This window comes from Chrysochloris asiatica, unplaced genomic scaffold (genome assembly GCF_000296735.1).
Source record: "Chrysochloris asiatica unplaced genomic scaffold, ChrAsi1.0 scaffold00010, whole genome shotgun sequence".
In the NCBI taxonomy this organism is placed as follows: domain Eukaryota; kingdom Metazoa; phylum Chordata; class Mammalia; order Afrosoricida; family Chrysochloridae; genus Chrysochloris; species Chrysochloris asiatica.
Window position 1 is genome coordinate 22,061,862 of NW_006408528.1, and position 23,194 is coordinate 22,085,055.

General features: G+C 38.5%; 1 protein-coding gene across 1 annotated transcript in view; it reads left to right on the top strand.

The window, feature by feature from the left end:
- The window catches only part of KIAA1324L (KIAA1324-like ortholog), a 215,538-nt gene that overhangs the window by 176,893 nt on the left and 15,451 nt on the right, over nt 1-23,194 (top strand). Inside the window, exon 19 of the mRNA XM_006834333.1 lies at nt 19,778-19,904. Within this exon, the coding sequence (XP_006834396.1) occupies nt 19,778-19,904 (127 nt within the window). The remainder of the gene's footprint in view (nt 1-19,777; nt 19,905-23,194) is intronic.

Genomic DNA, 23,194 nt, shown 5'->3' on the forward strand with positions numbered 1-23,194 from the left:
TTCCTCCACATCATCATCTCTACCTCCATCTCTGGCATAACTGGTTCTCTGAATAGGGTCCCACACTCTGCTCCTGCTCTTCTCCCTTTATGGTCCCAGGGTTCTCTGCTCTTGGACTGCAAGATTAACCACTGCCCTCTTTTTGTTACAAAATGTCTACCTTTACATTTGCAACAATCGCAATCAGTCCTGATAACAATTACTGTTGAACCATAAGAGTCATATCCCCCGCCCCCCCATCTCCTTTTACCATCCCTATCTAGACAGGTTGAAAACCACTTAGTGGAGATTCTAACTTCCCCCAAACATTCTGTAACTAAACTCCCTCTTGATAACTTCTAAATCAGTCACTTCATGCCTTTATAGTCCCCCCCCCCTCCCAATTTTAGGTAACAAATGTCTAAATTGTCCATCCCTATCAACCCTGTGTACAGAGGGGGTAGGAATGATCCTTGCTGTGAATATTCCTTCCCTCTTAAGCTACTACATCCATAAAATGCTAAAGCAAATGGAAGAAATGAGGAGGTCCAAGAGCTGAACAGAAAATTTCAAAGATCAGCTCGAGAAGATAAAGCCAAATATTAACAAAATGTGCAAAAAGATCTGGAATCAGAAAACCAAAAAGGAAGAACACGCTCAGCATTTCTCAAGCTGGGGGAACCAAATAACTAAATTACTTTGAATCAAATATTTTAACAATTAAAAAATTAAGCTGCTGTTGAGTTGTGTGGTTCCTTAGAGTCACTCATAGTACCTGTGTACAACAGAATGAGACACTACCTGGTCCTGAACCATCCTCACAGTGGCTGTACTAAGTTTGTACCACTTGTTGCAGTCACTGTGTCAGTCCATCAAGCTGAGGGTCTTCCTTTTTTATGCTGACCTTCTTCTTTACCAAGCATGATGTTCTTCGCCAGAGACTGATCCCACCTGATAACTTGTCTAAATATGTGTGATGAAACCTTGCTATCCTCACTTCTAAGGAGCTTTCTGGCTGTACTTTTTCCAGCAGAGATGTGTTCATTTCTCTGATTCATGGCTCAATTATTATTCTTTACCAACACCATAATTCAAAAGCATTAAATCTTCTTTGGTCTTCCTTATTCATTGTTCAGCTTTCACATGCATATGTTGTTAGGTTGTTGTTAGGTGCAATCAAATGAGTTCCAACTCATAGTGACCCTGTGCACAACAGAGTGAAATATTGCCTGGTCCCACACAATCATAGCAATAATGGTTAAACAACATAAAAAGGTATTTGTCATGAATAAGTCTTTAGTCATGTGATCTCCCAGCACTATTTCTATCGCCAAAGCCATATTTTCTAACTACTGATCCTTTCTGTTAGTGTCTAACTTTTGCATTCCAATCACCAATAATTATCATTACATCTTAATTGCATGTTTGATCAATTTCAAATAGAAGAAGTTGGTAGAATTTTTCAATTTCATCATTACCTGCTTTAGTGGTTGTTGCGGAAATTTGATGAATAGTGTTATTAATTGGTCTTCCTTGTAAGTATATTAATATTATCCTATCACAGACAGCATTATTCTTCAAGATACATTTTGAAATGTTCTTTTTAATGATGAATGTGATTCCATTCTTCTTCAATTTGTTATTCCTGGCATAATAAACTATATGATTGTCAGTTACAGAATGATTAAAATCAGTTATCCAACTCACTGATGCCTACGATATCAGTCTTTATGCATTCCATTTCATTTTTGACAACTTCCAAATTTCCTAGAACATTACATGTTCCAATTATTAATGGGTGTCTACATCTGTTTCTCCTCAGTTTGAGTTTTGCCCCATCAGCAAATGAAGGTCCCAACAGCTTTACTTCATTTGTGTCATCACAGTCAAGTCTGCTTGAGGAGGCAGCTCTTCTCCAGTCATAATTTGAGTGCCATCCTACCTAAGAGGCTCATCTTCTGGCACTATATCTGACAGTATTCTGGTGCTATTCATTGTGTTTCAATATTCAGTACTCTGGTGCTGAGAGTGTTTCACTCCTATTTGTAAGCGTTTCAGTGGCTAAATATTCAGAAGTAATTTGCCTCTCCTTTTTCCTAGTCCTTTTTAGTCTGGAAGCCCAGCTAAAACCTGTTAACAAAGGATGACCTTACTTGTATTTAAAATACTGGAGGCATAGCTTCCAGCATCACAGCAACATACAAGCCACCACAGTATGACAAATTGACAGACAAGTGGTAGATATACGAGGCCACTGAAAATTCCATGTCTTGGGTAAGGCACACTTTAGTCTTTTGAGTAACATCTTTGTTTTTCTTAACACTCTGAGATCTTTTGCAGCAGATTGTCCAGTCAATATACCATCTGATTTCCTGACTGCTCCTTCCATGGATATTTATTATGGATCTAAATATCATGAAATCCTTAACAATTTCAGTCTTTTCTTTGTTGATCGTGATGTTGTTTACTGACCCAGTTATGAGAATTTCTGTTTCCTTTTATGTTGAAGTATATAATCCATAATAAAGTCTGTAGTCTTTGATCCTCATCAGTAGTACTTCAAATCCTTTTCACTTCTAGCAAGCAAGATTATGTCATCTGCATATCACAGGTTGTTAATGAGTCTTCCTCCAATCCTGATGCCGCGTTCTTCTTTATATAGTCCAGCTTCTCAGATTATTTGTGAGTAATTATGATGAAAGACTATTATCCTGATACACATCTTTCCTGATTTTCAGTTATACTGTACGCCTTATTTTGTTTGAATGACTTTCTCTTGGTCTGTGTGCAGATTCTCCATGAGCACAATTCACAATTAAGTGTTCTGAAATTCTCATTTTTTACATGTTATCCATAGCTTGTTATGATCCTCACAGTCAAATGTCTTTGCGTAAGTCACAAGTAGACATCTTTCTGGTATATCTGCTTTCAGCCAAGATCCATCTGATAACAGCAATGATATCCCTCATTCCATGTCCTCTTCTGAACATGGCTTGAATTTCTAGCAATTTCCTATCAGTGTAATGCTGCAACAGTTTTTGTTTTGTTTTGTTTTCTTACATTTTTTATTGTGACTGGAGTGGTTAACAGACAAGATCATCAATTTAACATTCAACAAATTCTACACTTGATTTCATCTCTGTGATTGCTATATTTTCCATGCAACAATGGTTCTCTACTTCCTACCTGTGATTCCTATTTCCATTCCACCCACCTTCCTATCCCATCCCATCTCAACTTTGTCCTTAGCTAAATGTTGCCCTTCTGTTCTTGAATGATTGACCATTCCATGGTGAGCATACTTTACTAGTGGTATTGTCCTCCTTATATATATGTATTTACTGCTTGGCTGAAATTGGACAAAGGCCAGTTCTTTCCCAACCTGCAAGGTGGTTGAGAGACATATTCTCATGTTCATCCAGTCTCCTTTTGACCAGTAAACCCAGTTGTTTTTTATAATTTTGAATTTTGTTCCACATTTTCTCTCACTGTATCTGGAACTGTCTAATGTGATCCCATTCAGAGCAGCTAGTGGTGGTAGCTGGGTAGGTGGACCTTCAAATGTGATCACTTTCAGAGCAGTTAGTGGTGGTAGCTGGTTCTTCTGGTCTTAGAGTCATGGAAACTGATGTTGACATATCCAATTAGTCCATAGAACTCATTGATTCCAAGCATCTTCAGTTATCATCATTCTACTTCCTTCTGCACAAGTAGTTACACCTTAGATGGCTGCTCGTGAGCTTTTAAGATTCCAGATGCTACTTCCCAAAGTAGGATGTAGAACATTGTCTTTGTGGACTATGTTGTGCTAATTGACCATGGTGTCCCCTGAGACTATTGTCCTAAGCACACAGGCCCAGCATCTCATTGTGTTAAGAAGTTTGATAATATCTAAGGAGTTTTCATCACTTTACCCACTGTATGCTCCACCACATTCACAGTTGTGTTTGCAGGAAAGGTAAATACCCATGTACAAATATCCTCTTTCAGACCCTTATATATTTGTGGGTATACTCCTACTCTTCTTCCCATACCCATTCAGCCTGTGTGTCTATCTGTGTATCTACCCATAGAACACTGTCCAGCCTCTTCTTCTATTTTTTTTTTTTTAAGTTTTTATTGTGAATTGAGTGAAAGTTTACAGGGCAGATCATCAGTTTTACATTCAACTTATCATTTACTTTGTTTCATTTTAATGATTATAACCCCCTCCATGCACCATCAGTTAACAGTATTTCTCTCTATTCATTTTAGCTTTTTTTTTTTTTTTAAAACACTCAGGCATGTATAATAATTTACACCACCAAAAGGCACATTCTGTAATTCTGCTTACTGGCCACCAGCTCTCAGTCTCTCACTTTTCATGAATCTAGAGTCCTCAGCTGCTCCCTCTCTCCACGTCCCCATCTCTACTTCCATCTCTGGTTTCGCTGCTTCTCTGGATAGGGTCCTGCATTCTGCTTGTGCTCTTCTCCCTTGATGGTCCTAGGGTCCTCTGTTTTTTGACTAAGATTAACTGCTCCCTCATTTTTGTTACAAAACTTCTACCTTTATAATTGTGACAGTCACAATTAGTCATGATAACAATTACTCACTATTGAATCATAAGAACCTTATCCCCATCTCTTTTTACCAGACCCATTAGATAAGATGAAAACGATTCAGTGGGGAGTCTATCTTCTCCTGCACACTCTTAAACTATAGTCCCTCTTGAAAACTTGAAAGCCAGTCACTTCATGCCTTTATCACCTCCTCATTTTAGGTAGCCAATGTCTAAGTTGCCTGTCCCTATCTACTCTGTATACAGAAGGGATAGCATTGATACTTATGTGAAGTATTGGTATTTTTATCTACTACATCTCTGGTAGTGTAGTGGTTACGAATCGGGCTGCGAACCTTAAGGTCAGCGGTTCGAAACTACCAGCCACTCTGCGAGAGAAAGATGAGGCTTTCTACTCCCGTAAAGATTTGCACCCTTGGAAACCCTGTACAGGGTCGCTATGGGTCGGAACTGACTTGATGGCACTTAACAACAACAACAACAACATCCATGAGTATAGATCACGTTCATCAAATTGTAGCAATTTACACTAGTTTCCTTTCAAAAAAAATTTTTTTTTTTTTTAAAATCCTCCTCTAGTTGAGTTCCAATTATCAAGCCATTAAGGCTAGGTCAAATGGGTACTATCTGCAAGTTTGGGTGTTCTTGTGCGTCTCCCCTCACTTCATATCAGCTGGATGCTTCACTCTCAGCTCTAGTCCTCTTGTGGCTATGTCCTTGTCCATGGGCTCGGGTGTCCTCAGGTCTCACCACACTTTGGACCAACTAACCCTTCCTCTTCTCTCTCTCATCTCCAGGTCAAAGGAAGTTTATGGATTGTGATTGAACTCAGCCCATTTCTTCATTGCTGCCTTTCCCCCTTTTCCATTCACCAGTAGACCAGTGTGGTCGTCAGCAAGCCCACATGCCTACTCATGTGTTCCCTTTGAGTTTCAGTCTTAGAGAGGGGTTTGACCTGAAGGGACTTGATTGCTTGCCTTGATGGCTTCCTGGCGTGTTCAACCTCTTCTTAAAAGGCACCCCAAACCAGTAATCATGATTCCAAAGGAACTGAAGACCCTGTTTTCATTAGGAAATAATTATAAATACAAAGATTGTATCCAAAGGACTCTTGAAAAACACAAGACATTTCTGTTAGTGGAAAGGCTATATAAAAAATGTTTTCTTTTAGGAAGCAGGCAGAGGGAATCGTTTTTACTGTGATAATAGAGATGCCATAGCATAGGAGAGATACTTAAATCAAACCTATTTATTTTATAGATTAAAAGATACTGAGAACCCAGGTGGCATAGCTAAAGAGTTGCATAGTTGAGATGGAATGCAGATTTCCTGAGTGTCTATTGTTCTTTCCAAGTCATCAGACTTTCATCTTGACATTTACCCCCTCCAATTCCTCCTGGATAGAGATTTGCAAAGAAGCACACTAAGCTCAGAGGCAAATATCACATTTATCCTAGGGGATAACACAACTGAGCAATGGATTATTGGTGCCGTCTTTTAAATGAGTCATGTTTCCTCAAACAGACTTTTCTTTATTAATGTTATAAGTTAAAGGAAAATTTCTCTCTCGTTTTTTTTTTTTTTTTCTTGACATAAGACTATATTTAACTGCTTAACTAGTTTATAAATCAATCTAATATTGTTTTGCCTAACCCTCTTTCAATGTCCAAATTCATCTTCATTATCAAGTATGTCCTCTGAGAATATTGCATTGTACAAAAGGAAATATTTCACAGTGTGCCCTGATAGTGTTCAGGAGTTAAACACTTCAGGGGATTTATCCCACAGGCTCTGATTTACAATTTCTTCAGCCTCTGTGGGCTGCTAACCCAAAGGTTAGCAGTTCAAATTCTCCAGTAACTCTACAGGAGAAAGATGAAGAGTTCTGGTCTTGTAAGATTTATAGTCTCAGAGAAACTCTACATAGGGTTACTGTGAATCAGAATAGACTCAATGGCAGTGAGTTTATCAAAATTCTCAGGTCAATTGGTTTCTTTGGTTTTGGTGAAAAGACTACTTGAGCTTATCTTTTTGTGTGTGTGTGTGAATTGTGTGAATGTTTACAGAGCAAATCAGTTTTCCATTTTAGAGTTCATGGACATTTTGCTTCATATCACTGATTGTAATCCCATAATACCACAGCACTCATCCCACTTCCACCCTGTGTTTCCTGTTTCCACTCTTCCTTCCTTCCTAACCCTTCTGAACTTTGTCCTCATTCAAATGCTTCCCTTTTGATCTCAAATGGTTGATATTCTAAAGAGTGTGTACCTCCCTAGTTTTATTGTTCCCCACAGAGATTTGTCTGTTGTTTGGCTGAAAATTGAGTAAGGGGAGGATAGGTTTAGTTACAGACTTGAAGGGGGCCTAAGGACCATGGTATCAGGGTTCCACGTCTCTAGTAATTCAGTTAGTAAGCCTTTTGTTTTGTTTTTAAATAATTTTGAGATTTGTCCCATATTTTTCTTCTACTTTATTCAGGACCTTCTACTGTGATACTTTTCAGAGCAGTTGGTAGTAGTAGCAGACACTTCACTTCCTTTCATCTCAGAAATGTTATGCCCAGAATTCAGGGTCCCCAAAGACCACCCAGGAACCATGTACCGATGCAAATACATAAGGGAAGTTTAATCAAGCTCGAGCCAGGTCTCTAACCTTATCCGATGCATCCGAATAGGGAAAGAGCCCTGAATTCATTGTCTGCAGGGTTTTTATAGAGTTTTCAAACAGCTCAGGTTTCTCAGCTTTACAATCTTTGGATTGGTTAACAATTGGCAAACTATAAGATGTTACAGTTTAATTGGTAAGGACTGGTGGTCTTTGTTCTTAGGCTAGGGTAAAGGAAAACATCTGGCCTCTGTCCTTGAGCTGCCTGGCTATTTATACATATATCATTTTCTTGGAGCTAGAGGACGTGTTCAGGCTAATGTACAGAATGGAGATTGACCTTATCTCTGGAGGGAACTAAAAACTGAGGCCTTGTCTATTTAAAATGCTTTCCTGAGCCTGACTAGAGTTTAGTCAAGCAGTCTCTAGGTAGGCAAAATCAGGTAAAATCAGTTTGGTCCTTACAGTAGCAGACACTTCACTTCCTTTCGTCTCAGAGTCATGGAGACTGATGTTCATGTTGTCCATCTATGAATTACTTCCATGTGTCCTCATTTTCTTTGTTTTTCTTTCCTACAGACAGGGAGAGACCGATAGTTACACCTTAGATGGCTGCTCATGAGACTTTAAGATACCATTCACTACTCGCCAAAGTAGATTATAGATTTTTTCTTTGTGGACTATGTTATTGACCTTGGTGCCCCCTGACACCGTGGTTCTGAGCTCCCAGGCCCAGAGACTCATTCTCTAAAGGTTCATGGTTGTGTCTAAGAAGTTTTCATAACTTTACCCCTTTTACACTTCACTGCATTCATGAATATATATGTAGTATAGGTAAATACACAAGTAGAAATATCATATCCAACCTATACATATTCATGGGTATAGTCCTGCTTTCCATTCCACACCTATTTAGCCTGCATATCTCTCTCTGTATCCACTTATGGAACACCATTACTGCAGGACTGTGTGTGTAACATCATTCACTCCTGTTACCTTTAACTCTTGGGCTTCTCCCAGTATCTTCCCCACTTACCATTTTTTACTGACATCCCTTCTCTTTATCATATATTGCCTTCCCCTTTACCCAAGTTAGCTTGTGTCTAACCTCTAATAGTAATTTATTTCCCCTCCCCCTCCCACCCTGGTGGCCACCAAATATTTCTATTAGTGTGAAAACTCTTTCTTGACTTTTTATAATAGTGGTCTCACACAGTATTTTTCTGATTGACCTACTGCACTCAGCGTAGTGTCCTCCAGGTTCTTCTATCAGTTTTCTATGGTTAAGAACCCAGGACTAATAATTTGTTTATTGAGTCCTTGTTTTGTTTTCCTTAATTATTTCTGGAGAGATAATAGATATCTAACAATGTACAATTAAATAAAAAAGGTAATAGCATTAAAAGATTAAAACCAAATTAAGATCCTAGAACATTATGTAAGGAGACATACAAAAGTACTATGAGTGAAAGTAAAAACAGCTAAAAGTCATTATAAAGAAATGATCACAAAATGGAAGAATGCAAGTACAGAATTGCCAAAATTATACAATTCCAACACTAATGAGCATTTTTAAGACATGATAAAAATACCATAAAATATAAAGTTTTAGAATCAACTGCGAAATAAGGATAATAAAATTTTAACATCCCTCCCTCCCCCAACAAAGCAAGATTTAAAAGGCTAGAGAATATTAGTTAATTCCATTTATTTTGGTTTTGATGAGATTCTGACTTTTGGTAAATAATCCAGCGTAGAATCTTTAGAGAGAGAGAGTTTGAAGGGGACTGATAGAATTTTAAATTTCTGAATATAAAAGTTATGGGTCATAAAAGCTTATGTTCAGTTTAAGCCATAAGCCATTTATATCATCTAGCCTCAAGGCAAACAAAATTGAAAGAGGATGGGTTGACATTTTATGGACCCCACTCAAGGCTTCCTTCCCAGGACAAGGCAATCTTAGTGGAGAAACACTGAGCTTCTGGAGATGTCCAGTTGGACACATTGGTCCTACTAGAGGGTACCAGTTTGAATACCCTGAGGTGTGAGGTGCCACCATTTGCTCCTGCTTGCAGTAACAGAAGTACCACAATCTGTGTGGCTTTAGAAAACAAACGTTTACTTTTTCACAGCTCTGGAGGTTAAAAGTCCAGATCAGGGACTTGACTGTGGTACTTCATTGGTTGCATGTATCTTCTTTAGTATGTTCTTATTCTATGTCTGAACTCTTTTTGTAACTCTGAAATGATTAGGTGTAAGACATACCCTAAACTGATATGACGACATTAATATAGCAAAGGAAACACTAAACCCAAATGGAATTATTTCAACTGGTATGTTGTTGTTGTTCAGTGTCCTCCATTGAACTCATTACCCTGATAGGGTTTCCAAGAAGTGACTAGTGGGTTAGTGGGTTTGAACAGGCGACTTTGTGGTTAACAGTTCATTGTTTATCCTACAGTGCCACACCAGGACTCGTTTACTGGTATAACAGTTAGGATTACAAAACACACATTTTTTGACGCATGTTTACAATCCATAACATAGGACCATGCCAAGAAACCAACAAAAGTCTCACATGGAAGCTGCTCAGCAAAAATAGTGTCCTAACACCAAATGAGAAGTAAAAGAGCCAAGGAAGTTTCCTGCACGGGGTGCACAGAAATCCAATCTCTGAACTTCAGACTTTGAGAAAGTAGCAAAGCACTGAACAATGGGCCAGGAGGATAGTTCCTCAGATTTGACTCCCTGAGTGCATGAAGGATTTTCAGTATTGTGTTATTGTTAAGTGCTGTTGAGTCGGTTCCAACTCATAGCGATCCTATGTAGTGTTTCCAAGGAGCAGCTGGTGTGTTTGAACTGCTGACTTTGCAGTTCGCATTCCAGTGCTGAACCACAGCGCCACACCAGAACTATTTTTGTTGTCAAGTGCTGTTGAGTTGGTTCTGACTTATTGCAACCCTGTATAGGAGCTCTGGTAGCGTAGTGGTTACGAATCGGGCTGTGAACCGCAAGGTCAGCAGTTCGAAACTACCAGCGGTTCTGCGGGAGAAAGAGGAGGCGTTCTGCTCCCGTAAAGATTTACAGCCTCGGAAACCCTGTGCAGGGTCGTGTGCAGGGTCGCTGTGAGTCGGAACCGACTCCATGGCACTTAACAACAACATAGGGTTTCCAAGGAGCAGCTGGTGAGTTTGAACCACCAACCTTGTGGTTCAAACTGACCTTGTGATCCAGTGCTTTAGCTCACAGAGCCCCACTAGAAGTATAATGGTGGTGGTTATGTGCCATGGAGTCTGTTCTGATTCAGAGTGACCCAGAGGGTTTCCAAGGCTGTAAATCTTTAATCTTTATGGGAGCAGAAAGCCTCATCTTTCTCCTGAGGCAAATTATACATATTCATAAAAAGGATGGAGTAAAACTGGGGGTTGGTTGGACTCATAGACATTGATGTAAAGAGCCATTTGATTTTTAATTCACTGTTCAGGCCTACAGAAATTGTTCAGGGTTCAGGGGTTTGTGCTGTAGGAAACCAGGAAGTCTTATTGGGGATTAAAAAAATTGGTTCTGTTAGCTGAAAGGATCTGCACTTGTGTGGGCCTAAACTAGTTGAGTCTGGTTTGGGTTGGTCGGCATCTTACTGTGACTGCTAGTATCTTCTGCAAAACCACTAAGAGGAACGTTATTCATTGCAATGAATTAGCAAAAGAACAGGGTAAAATTAGTCCCCAGATGTAGTAGTTTTATAGTCTTTTTCTCTAAACTCTGGAGTCTACAGTAATGTCAGGAATGTATTGATCATGTGGATGACTTTGTTTTGTGAAACAATTTTATAGTAACTCATAAATTTTGTACATGAGTAGCATTAAGTTATCAGGTTGTAATGTTGTTGTGGATTCCTGAAATGGTTCTGTAGAATCATCTCTGGACTGCAAACCACAAGGTCAGCAGTTCAAACCCACCAGCTGGTCATCGAGTACCCTATACATGGTCACTATGAGTCAGAACCCCACTCGATGGCACTTAACAACAGCAATATTACAGTTGTTTTTAGGTGCCATTGAGTCGGTTCTGACTCCTAGCAACCTTAGGCACAACAGAATGAAAAACTGTCTGATCCTTTACCATCCTCACGATTGTTGTCAACCCTGATTCCATTGCTGCTGCTACTGTGTCAATCCATCTTATTGGGGGTCTTCCCATTTTTCACAGCCTCTCCATTTCACAAAGCATGATGTCCTTCTTCAAGGACTGGTCCCTTCTGATAATATGTTCGAATTATGAGAGATGAAGTTTGGCCATCCTGACTTCCGAGGAACATTCTGGCTTTACTTCTTCCAATTCAGGTTTGTTTGTTCTTCTGGCAGTCCATACCACTATTAATATTTTTCTCCAACACCATAACTAAAATGCATCAATTCTCCTATGGTCTTTCTTTGTCTTCTCCAACTTTTACATGCATATGAAGCTACTGAAAATACCTTGGCTTGGTTCAGGTATACCTTAGCCCTCAAACTGATATCTTTTCTCTTGAACGTTTTAAAGAGGTCTTGTGCAACAGTTTTGCTTAGTGGAATGTATTGTTTGAGGTTTTTGGTTTTTGACTGCTGCTTCCATGAGTGTTGATAGTGAATCCAAACAAAATGAAATACTTAACAACTTCAATCTTTTCTTCATTTATGATATTATTTATTGGTACAGTGGTGAGAATTTTTGTTTTCTTTACATTGAGGTGCAACCCATACTGAAGGCTGTGGTCTTTGATCTTCATCACTATTTTAAGTCTTCTTTGCTTTCAGTAAGAAAGGTTGTAGCATGGGCATATTACAGGTTAATGAGTCTTCCTCCAATACAGATGCCACATTTGTCTTCATATAATCCAGTTTCTTGGATTATTTGCTCAGTTTACAAATAATCTGAGAAAGCGCCAAATTGCTTTCCAGAGAGGCTGGACCATTTTGCAGTCCCACCAGCAATGCAGGAGTGTCCCAGTCTCTCCATAACCCCGCCAGCATTTATTATCCTCTACATTTTTGATCTTTGCTGTTATTTCTGGTGTGAGATGGTATCTCATTGTTGTTTTGATTGCATCTCTCTAATGGGGGTAGCGTAGTGGTTACAAATCGTGCTGCCAAGCTTAAGGCCAACAGTTCGAAACTACCAGCGGCTCTGCGGGAGAAAGATGAGGCATTCTGCTCCCGTAAAGATTTACAGCCTCGGAAACCCTGTTCAGGGTTGCTATGGGTCGGAACCAACTCGACGGCACTTAACAACAACAATGGCTAGTGATCGTGAACATTTCTTCATATATGTCTGTTGGCTGCCCAGATCTCTTCCTTGGTGAAGTGTCTGTTCATGTCCTGTGCCCATTTTTTTATTGGGTTATTTGTCTTTTTCTTGTAGAGGTGTTGTAGTTTCCTATATACTTAAAAAATGAGTCCCTTGTCTGATGTGTCATTGCAAAATATTTTTTCCCATTCTGTGGATTCCCTTTTTTCTCTTCTGGTAAAGTCTTTTGATGCACATAAGTTTTTAATTGTTAGTATGTCCCATTGGTCTATTTTGTCTACTTTTGTTTGTGTAGTTTACAAAATGTTTTGTAGTCTGGGTATTCCCTGAATTAGAGCCCTCACATTTGTCCCATTTTTCCATTGATGGCCTTCGTAATTCTGGGCTAACATTTTCTTTTGATACTTCCTGCATCACTCAATATTTTGCTCATAGAATGCTTCAGTATTGGAAGTTAAGGCTTAAATTTTCTCGTCAGTTACTTCAGCTTGAGAAATGCTGAGCATGTTCTTCCCTTTTGGCTTTCTAACTCCAGGACTTTGCACATTTCATTATAATACTTGATTTTGTGTTCTCAAGCTGCCCTTTGAAATTTTCTGTTCTATTCTTTACCTCTTCATTTCTTCCGTTAGTTTTAGAATCTTTATGCTGGAGAACAAGTTTCATAGTCTCTTCTGAAATCTATTTTCGTCTTCTTTCCTTCTCTTCTTAATACCTTTTGCTTTCTTCTGTATGATGTTCTTAATGTCATCCCACAACTCTTCTGGTCTTTGGTCATTAGTGTTTAATGCATCAAATCTTTTCTTGAGATGATCTCTAAATTCAGGTGGGATATGTTGAATGTCATATTTTGCATCTTGTGGACTTGTTTTAATTTATGTCAGGCTCATCGTGAACTTGCATATAAGAAATTGATGGTCTGTTCCAGTCTGATCCTGGCTTTGTTTTGGCTGATGATATGGAATTTTTCTACCATCTCTTCCCACAGATATAGTTGATTTTATTTCTGTGTATTCCTTCTTGTGAGGTCCATGTATATAGTCATCTTTTATGTTGTTTTAAAAAGGTTTTGCAATGAATAAGGTTTTGCAAAATTCTGTCATGTGGTATCTAGCATCATTTCTGTCACCAAGGCCATATTTTCCAACTATTGATCCACTCTCTTTGTTTCCAACCTTTACATTCCAGTTATCAATACATCTTGATTTCATGTTTGGTCAAGTTCAGACTTAAGAAGTTGGTGGAATTCTTCAATTTCATTATTACTGGCTTTAGTGGTTGTTATGTCAAATTTGAAAAAAGTGGTATTAATTGGTCTTCCTTGTAGGTGTATAGATATTATCCGATCACAGACCATGTGATGTTTCTAGGTAGATCTTGAAATGGGACTCCATTCCTATTCAATTTGTCATTACTGTCATTCACAGTAAACCATGTGATTGTTAAATTCAAAATGACCAATGCCAGTCCATTGCAGGCCACTAATACCTATGGTAATTGATCTTTATGAACTTCATTTCATTCTTGACATCTTCCAGTTTTCTTAGCTTTACACTTTGTACATTTCACATTCCTATTATTAATAGATAGTTATAGCTGTTTCTATTAATTTTGAGTTTTACCTCATCAGCAAATGAATATTCTGAAAGCATTACTTCATGTGTGTCATCCTTGTCAACTCCACTTTGAGGAGGCAGCTCTTCCCCATTCGTATTTTGAGTGCCTTTCAACCTGAAGGGCTCACCTTCTGGCACTATATCTGGTGCTATTCATAATGTTCCAATATTCAGTATTCTGGTGCTGATGGTGGTGGTGGTGGTGGTGGTGGTATGCTGTTGAGTCCGTTCCAACTCACAGTGACCCTGGCTGTAAATCTTTACAGGAGCAGAAAAGCTCATCTTTCTCCCATGGAGTGGCTGGTAGTTTCGAACTGCCAACCTTGCAGTTAGCAGCCTGACTTGTAACCTACTACACTGCCAGAAATCTTTATCTGATAGTGTTCCGCTGCTATTTATAAGGTTTACAGTGACTAAACATTCAGAAGTGTTAGTTTGGAAGCTCAGCTGAAACTTTTCAACTATGGGTAATCGTGATGGTATTTAAAATATTGGTAGCATAGTTTCCATCATCACAGCAACATTTAAGCCACCCTAGTACCACAAATGTACAGATGAGTGATCATCAGTCATAACAAGATTTTTTTCATGAATTCATAATATCAACAGAGTAGTTTGTGCTCTAGATTTGTTGTTGTTGTTATGTGCCATGGAGTCGGTTCTGACTCATAGTGACCCTGTACAGGGTTTCCGAGGCTGTAAATCTTTACTAGAGCAGAACGCCTCATTGTTCTGCTGCGGAACAGCTGGTAGTTTCGAACTGCTGACCTTGCAGCTCTCAGGAAGATTTATTTAGAAGCTCAGTCTAATTTCTCCCCTAGTAAAGATTTTGCACTTTAGAACTCTGTAATGGTTTCTTAGATCTGTTATAACAAAATGCCACCCCCATTTTTTTTTTTTTTAAGTTGAAAGTTGCTGGCTTTAAAGAACAGTTCTGGAGGTTGTGAGACAAAGACCAGGGTGTCAGACATGGTGATTCCTTCTGAGGCTTTTAGGGAGAATCTGTTTATCTATCGCTTAGCTTGTGGTATAGCTACAGGCATTGCAGCTGCAGCATTACATGGTGCCCTTCCTTTTTCTCTTGTGTGTGAGTGCTTTTACATCAGAGCATCACTCAGATGGGATTAAGACTCATTATACTCTGGTATGACTTTATGTTAATTTAACTGATAACATCACGAAGACTCTTATTTCCATTCAAGGTCAAGTTCACTGATGCCAGTGGTTAGAGTGTCAACATATCAAATTATGTCAACATAATTTAGTTCATAATAAACCCTCAGGCCTAACTTGCTAAAATGAGATTGAGCTGTATGTTAACATAGTCTTAGTACTGTTCCAATGTATAAAGCAAAGGTTGAAATCTGGAGATTCCAAGTTGAGGTCCTTCTTATTGTCATTTTTCTATCTGGATTTCACAGCATTCTAGGTAATCCTGTAGAATTCTAGGCCTACATACCTACATATCCATGACCATGAACCTGCATCTTTAGACATTTTTTCTCGTAGGTTTGTGTGAACACATCGACCAAAGGTTATAAAAGTAGCCCATTTAGTACCACCTCTGCATTCATTGTTTAAAAACTGGAGGGAGGAGAGTAAAAACAGAATTAACTCAGGCAACTAAAGAGAAAATAGTTGAAATATTTAGCAAGTAAAGCATCAATCTGTTTTACCATTTATTTTTCCCTTCTTTTGGTGGGAGAGAGAGAATCTTTGTGGTTTATTTCCTCTGGCATTCACCCCCCCTCCCCCCCATCTTCATTGTATACAAAAGCACTATTGCTACTTCGGGTATTCTTGTCATTTCACAGGGAAGGCCTGATTCAAACTGTGAAACTTAGGTTTATAACAAAGGATCAAATTTCTTATGTGATTCATTGGGTTAGAAGAATTAAAGAAGTGATTCCACACTAAAGTACTTTCAGCTGAGAGTATCTTTTAAAAGGTGAAGTCTCCTAAGAAAAAAGACATGGACTCATTGTGAATTTTGACACCTAAATGGCAGCTTTATAAATTACTTTAGTATCTTCTTTGATTTTTTTCTTGCTATTTCTGTATTTCTTTTGAAAATATATGTATTGTTAATGAGCTTTTAATTTTTTTCAGTGCTTTAAATATTCTCAATTGTTTTCTCATTTTAACCTATGTAACGACTCTGGAATGGGTGAATAGCAGCAATTCTGCTTTTAGTAAATTACAAAAATGAGGCCAGCTGAGGTTAAGTCATTTGTGGAAAAACACACAATCCTTTGAAAGTTCAGTAAGACTTGTAGTCCAAGTATTTTCTCTATGGCTTTTTGAAAATGTGATTAATTTTTTCCTTCTTTTATAAAATTTATTGAGTCATTTTTTCTAAAGCTTTAACATACTTATTCCTTTATTTCTCCATGATAAGCAGTGTTGGAAAGATAAAATAGAAAATAATTTGAGGAGGAAAAGCATACTAGTAATTATTGTTAAATGATCATAAAAAATATAGTTAGTTATTTTAAAAGTTGTAAGTCATTGTCATGCAGATAAAAATTACATCCTCAAAGATTCTTCCTAATTTTCTATTTATCAACTAAGGAGCTCTGGTATGAATCGGGCTGCGAACCTTAAGGTCAGCGGTTCGAAACTACCAGCCGCTCCGCGGGAGAAAGATGAGGCTTTCTACTCCCGTAAAGATTTACACCCTCGGAAACCCTGTACAGGGTCGCTATGGGTCGGACCCGACTCGATGGCACTCAACAACAACAACAACAATTGCATATATATATATATATATGTTCCGTCAAGTCAGTTCTGACCCATATTAACCCTGTATAGGGTTTCCTAGGAGTGGCTGGTAAGCTTGAACCACCTACCTTGTGGTTCAAACTGACTTTGCAGTCTAGCATATTAACCCACAGCACCACACCAGGAGTCCATATATCTGTATATATATTTTTATATATTTGCCGTTAAGTGCTGTTGAGTCGGTTTCAACTTATAGCAACATCTGGTGGGGTTGCTGACCTTGGAGTTAGCAGTCCAGTGCTTATTCTATAGTACCACATCAGTACTCTCATATATATGAGTCAGTTCTAACTCATAACGATCCAGTGCATTACAGAACGTAACACTATGTGGTCCTGCGCCATCGTCATTATTGTTACGCTGGAGCCCATTGCTGCTGTTACTGTTTCCCCAAACATGTATCTGCAGCTTCTCACACAGTACTCTCCAGTATTCAGTAGGCACTCAATTGTTGATTGAACTGGATTGATTGTTATATAAATGCTGCTATTGCTGTTGTTTTAGCAAGTGTCCAGCAGGCACCTGTGATGGATGTACGTTTTATTTCCTGTGGGAGAGTGCCGAAGCTTGCCCTCTCATCTTATTGAGGGTCTTTCTCTTTTTCACTTTACCAAGCATGATGTCCTTATCCAGGGACTGGTCCCTCCTTATAACATGCATATATTTAATTAAGCGTTTACTATTTCACATTGTACATTTCAAGGTATCAATTATGTCTATCATGTTCAACCATCATTATTAGCAGTTTCTGAATTTTGCTGTCAGACTTAACAGAAGTTCCGTTTCCCCTAATCAATGAGTGCCCCTTCACATTCCCTCTCTCCTGCTCCTGGCAACTAACCACTAATAAATTTTGGTCACTATATATACACTTGCCTATTCTGTTGTTAAGTGCTGTTGAGTCAGCTATGACCCATAGCAACCCTGTATAGGGAGTCCGAGGAACAGCTGGTGAGCTTGAACTGCCAACCATGTGGTTCAAGCTGAATTTGCTATCCATTGCGTTAACCCACAGTGCCACACCAGAACTCCCTATATGTCACAATGTGTAGGAATTGACTTGATGGCATCTGATTTTGGAGATATATACAAAGGGGCTTCAAAAGGTCATGAAAAATTCCGTCATCTTTTAATTCCATTTTTTCATGAACTTTTGAAGCCCTCTTATGTTTGCTTTATATAGGAAAGCAATAATTTTTTTTGCTTTTACTGACTTGTAAGATGGAAAGTAGGGATGATTTTTGTGTGGCATGATTTTCTTGTACTTAGTTTATTATTATTATTAAAAATAACCTATTTGTAATCTACTCCCTTTTCACACCAGATAAATTAAAGCATATAAGAATGAAGTCATTTATCCAAGCATTCCTCCCAGTTCACCATGTGTTGAGACCTGGGAAATAATACTCAGTTTCAGTTTCTGGAGAATATTACTTTTATTTATTTCCCATCCATGTCTATTCAGTCTACATCACACAGACAATTTGAAAATGTAGAAATGTGGCTATGCAATCAATGTTTAGACCTATAGATTTTTTTAGTGCTCACATTCTAGAATACCTTATAATATACTTAACTAAGAATATGAAATTTTATTTGTAAGTTGAATGAAAATTATGGTTTTGGACTGTGTATAACCAAAAAAGCATTTGAAGTTCAAACTTTAAAAAGTGTTTTTTTGTTTTTTTGTTTTTAATTCTTCCTATTATGGTATGGAGTCCTGGTGTGGGAGGCCGTATAACAGCAGGGGTAGGGAACCTTTTTCTGCCAAAATTTATAGCATCCTTGAGGGCCATACAAAATTATCAACTTAATTCACCTGCTATATTTAGTGGGGAGTCCTGGTGTGGTGCTGTGGGTTACGGTGCCAGACTGCAAGGCCATTTGAACTGTGAAGTCAGCGGTTCAAGCTCACCAGCTACTCCTCAGAAACCCTATACAGGGTCACTATGGGTTGGAACCGACTCAACAACACTTAACAAAAACAACATATTTAATGGAGTCCTGGAGTAACGCTGTCGGTTAATGCGTCAGACAGCAAAGTCGTTTGAACTGCGAGGTCAGTAGTTCAAGCTCACCAGGTGTTCCTTGGAAACCCTACACAGGATTGCTATGGGTCGGAATTGACTCCATGGCACTTCACAACAACAACATATTTATTTAGTCAAACATTGAATTAACTCGGTCCTGTTGTGGTGCTGTAGGATAAGCACTCGGCCAAAAAGTCAGTTTGAGCCAGAAGATCAGTGTCTCAAACTCACCAGTTGCTCCTTGTAAACCCTGTATGGGGTTGCTATGAGTCACAACCAACTTAATGGCACTTAACTACAACAACGTGCAGGCTGGAATGGTGGTTTCCTTGGCCAAATCATTTCGAGGGTATAACTTAGCATAGTGGTTATGAGTTGGGCTGCTAACCTCAAGGTCGGCAGTTTAAAACTATCAGCTGTTCCACAGGAGAAAGATGAAGTTTTCTGCTGCCTAAAAGATTTACAGCCTCAGAAACTCTATGCAGGGTGGCTAGGAGTCGAAACCGACTCCAGGACATATCATCATCCATATAGCCAGTGGGTCTGACAATCCCCACCCCTGATCTATGGTCACTTGATCTTCAACAAAGGACCAGGATGCAAATTCTAGTGGGAATGGCTTTTTTGTTCATGAATTTATTAGAATGCATAGCTCATCCCTCCTGTAAGAATACCCTTCCTTGCCTTTTCCCCCTCCATTCTGGTTCCTGGATATTCTAGACTTATCATAGACATCATCTCTACCAAGAAGCCTTCCTGGAGTCTTGTCATGATCTGCTTATATCACCTTTAGATTTTTTCCCCCAAACATGTATCTGCAGCTTCTCACACAGTACTCTCCAGTATTCAGTAGGCACTCAATTGTTGATTGAACTGGATTGATTGTTATATAAATGCTGCTATTGCTGTTGTTTTAGCAAGTGTCCAGCAGGCACCTGTGATGGATGTACGTTTTATTTCCTGTGGGAGAGTGCCGAAGCTTGCCCTCTCTGCACGGAGCATGACTTCCATGAGATTGAGGGAGCCTGTAAGAGAGGACTTCAGGTAAGAGGGCAAACCTACTGAAGCAGAAATGTGTCATTGAAGATATCCTTGGTTAGTTTGACATCCCTTATACCATAGAAACTCAGGTTCAGAGACCTGGCTAAAGCTTATAATTAACTGAATGTGACATCAATATGCATTTAAAATCAAGTCTGATAGTTAAATGCCCATAACTGTGGATGTGCCCTGTGATGAGGGAAAATGAATTAGGACAAGGGAGTTATGGGATGTGTTATCTGGATATTAAAGAAATACCAGTAAACCACAATGTTAGTCAAGTTATAGGTGTAATTAACATGGTAGTACTGATTCACCACAAGAAACATACCTAAAAGCGAAAGCATGTTTTAAGGAGATAATTGTCTAAACTATGCAATAATTTTCTTCAGCCATCCTGTTTGAAACATGTGCACACATCTAATTGAGTCATACCTTTCAGTTGCAGTGAGGCCAAGGGAACTACTGCCCATTGGGGTGATGTCTGAACAGGTGGGTCCTGGCTGTTTAGGTTATGAATAGTGAGGCTGGATCAAACCAGCACAGGCTTTATCAAAAAGGCTAGAATTGAGAGAGAGCGTAACCATGAAGTTAGGCCTAAAGGGTGAGAGAAATAAAGGACAAACAGTAAAACCGGGTGACCAGAAGGGTTTCAAGAAAATGGAGTTTTTCAGAGACAGCATATCATAAAGATTAAAAGCACAGGCTCTGGAGTCAGACAGTCTAAAGCCAACATCTAGTTGCACATGCTCTGCTATGTTATCCTGGACAGGTGATTTTACCAATCTATGCCTCATTTTCATCATCTTTCAAATGGGGACGAATGTTTCACAAGGATATTAATATGACTACCACAGTGTTTGACATAGGGTAAATGCTCAGTAAATGCTAGTTATTCTTTCTCTTCCCACCCCTTTCTCCTTTGTGTTCTTCCTCTCATCACTACTGCACTGGTTGCGATATTTCTTATCTAACACACAGAGAAAACCATCTAACTAGGTTAGAAGCCATGCAGGTTTGAAGTGGTGGTAACATTTCTCTACCTAACTATCAACTAATGCTTATTAGAAATTATCCTCCTGGTCGTTAGAATAAGACAAGTGCTTCCTACTAAGTGCAATTCTGGGTGACTAGAACTGCAGGAAAGTAGACTATACTTAATATTTAAAAAATTTTTTTTGAATGTAAAAGCAATACAAGTTAGTATGGACAATTTAGGAAACGCAGACTAGCAAAAAGAAGACAAAATTCTAACTTTTTTATCTTGTCACTCAAAAATAATTAAACTTTTTTGCAGTTTCATTGTATGTTTATTCTCTAATAGACACACACATGCATGCACACAGTCTGTGTTTTTTCTATTTTTCTCTGCATTGTTTTTACTTGCTTATTTGTTATTTAAAAATAAAATCGAGATCCTACCCAACGTATTTATTAAGTTAGCTCTTTATGTTTACTGTAACACAAAAAATTTGTGTCATGAAACACTATTTTTGAAGATATGATTTTAATTGTTGATAAATATTATATTTCTATAATTTGGGATTTATTATTTCTTCTGTTGGTCATTTCAGAAAATTTTAAAGCAAAGTCTTGTAAATAACTATAATAAAACATTCTTGTTGGAGATTCGATTCTTTTTTTAGAGTTTACTACTAGAAAGAGGTAAATTTGATATAGGGAATAGATTTCAAGGCTCTTGATACGTATCACTAAGCTGCTTTGGTTGTGTTGATTTGCATTTCTCCAGCAGTGCTTGAGAGACCCATTTTATTGTACCAGCTTGGAAAACCAACCTGGCTTGCTTTAGGAGCACTTTCTTACTACTTCTCACTCTCCAAATGACACTGAAATGACAGCACAGAAGTACAGATGAGAATAAATCAGTATCTCTGCTGGAATCCTAGTGCAGAAGGGCATCAGGAAATCTGAGGGCTTGTTGGGGTTTCTGAAATCTAGAAGGGAAGTGTGATTGGATGGATAGACAGGTGTTCTTGGACAGGCAGCAGGGTAGAATGCTCGCAAGAATAAAGGCAGCATGAGTAAAAGTTTTTCTGACAAGTCAAGTCTTGAAGGGTCTTGCTTGGCAGACTGCCAGGTAAGAGTGTGAAAGTGGAAGAAATTGGGGAACCCCCATCCAATCCCATGCATACAGGACACCAGGCTGCAATTGTGTTCACTCTGGGGTGAGATTGGGGAAAGGAAACATAGATAAGTATTGTTTAAATTGGTGTTCTTCAAATTCAACTGACAGTAACTCTGTAGTAAGAAATATATTGTACATTATACGTAGTGTATAGTCATACTGGTAGCATAGTGGTTTCGAATTGGCCAGCGAGCCGCAAAGGTCAGCAGTTTGAAACTACCAGCTGTTCTGCGGGAGACAGATGAGGCTTTCTGCTCCCATTCTGAAACCCCATGCAGGGTCACTATGAGTCGGAACCGACTCCACAGCATAAAACAACAAACTCAAACACACAGGAATATACCTAGAAATGAAGTAGAGCATTACTTTATAATAAAGTTCAAGTTTAAAGCTAATGTAAATTTATATATTACTAATATTTTAATACAAAATAGGAAAAATCCCTAAATAGCACTGAAAAGAAATGTATCCAATTCATCAAACATTACCTATAGGTAAGTTCATTTCGGCTCAGAGCATACAGGGAAAATGCTACTCACTTATCTAGTACCCTGTTAGGCTAGTTTCTTTTTAATGTTTTTAAGTGAGTCAAGGATGAGAATTCCACTTTCACAAAAATGTTGTTTTTTTATGAATCCTTATAATAATGATGATGTAACTTTTCTGATTTGCAGTGGAAATTCTTCTTTACCCGTATTCTGAAATTATAATAAACTTATTATCTTCTGATCACTTTTAAGAGTAAATAAAAAGCTAAGCTGCATTCTTTGGACACAAAATTTGAGGATTTTGAAAAGCTAAATGACAGTTTATCCAAATGTTTTGTAATATTTGCCTTCTAGAAGGCAATGATTAGAAGATGAAGGCAGTGATGCCACGCCAAGTTCTCAAATTTTATCTCATTCAAACTGTGTTCCTTAAAAAGCTCTTTTCAGCATGTTATAAGAATGGTGGAAGCAGATAGTTGCTATTCTTTTTAAATATTTCTTTCTAAATATTTGTCTTTTGGAGTCCTGGTATGGCACAGTAGGATAAATACTGGACCGCAAGGTCAGTTTGAACCTTGGAAACCCTATACAGGGTTGCTGTGAGTCCGAACCAACTCGATGGCACTTAACAATAATGACAATATCTTTTGGAACACTTT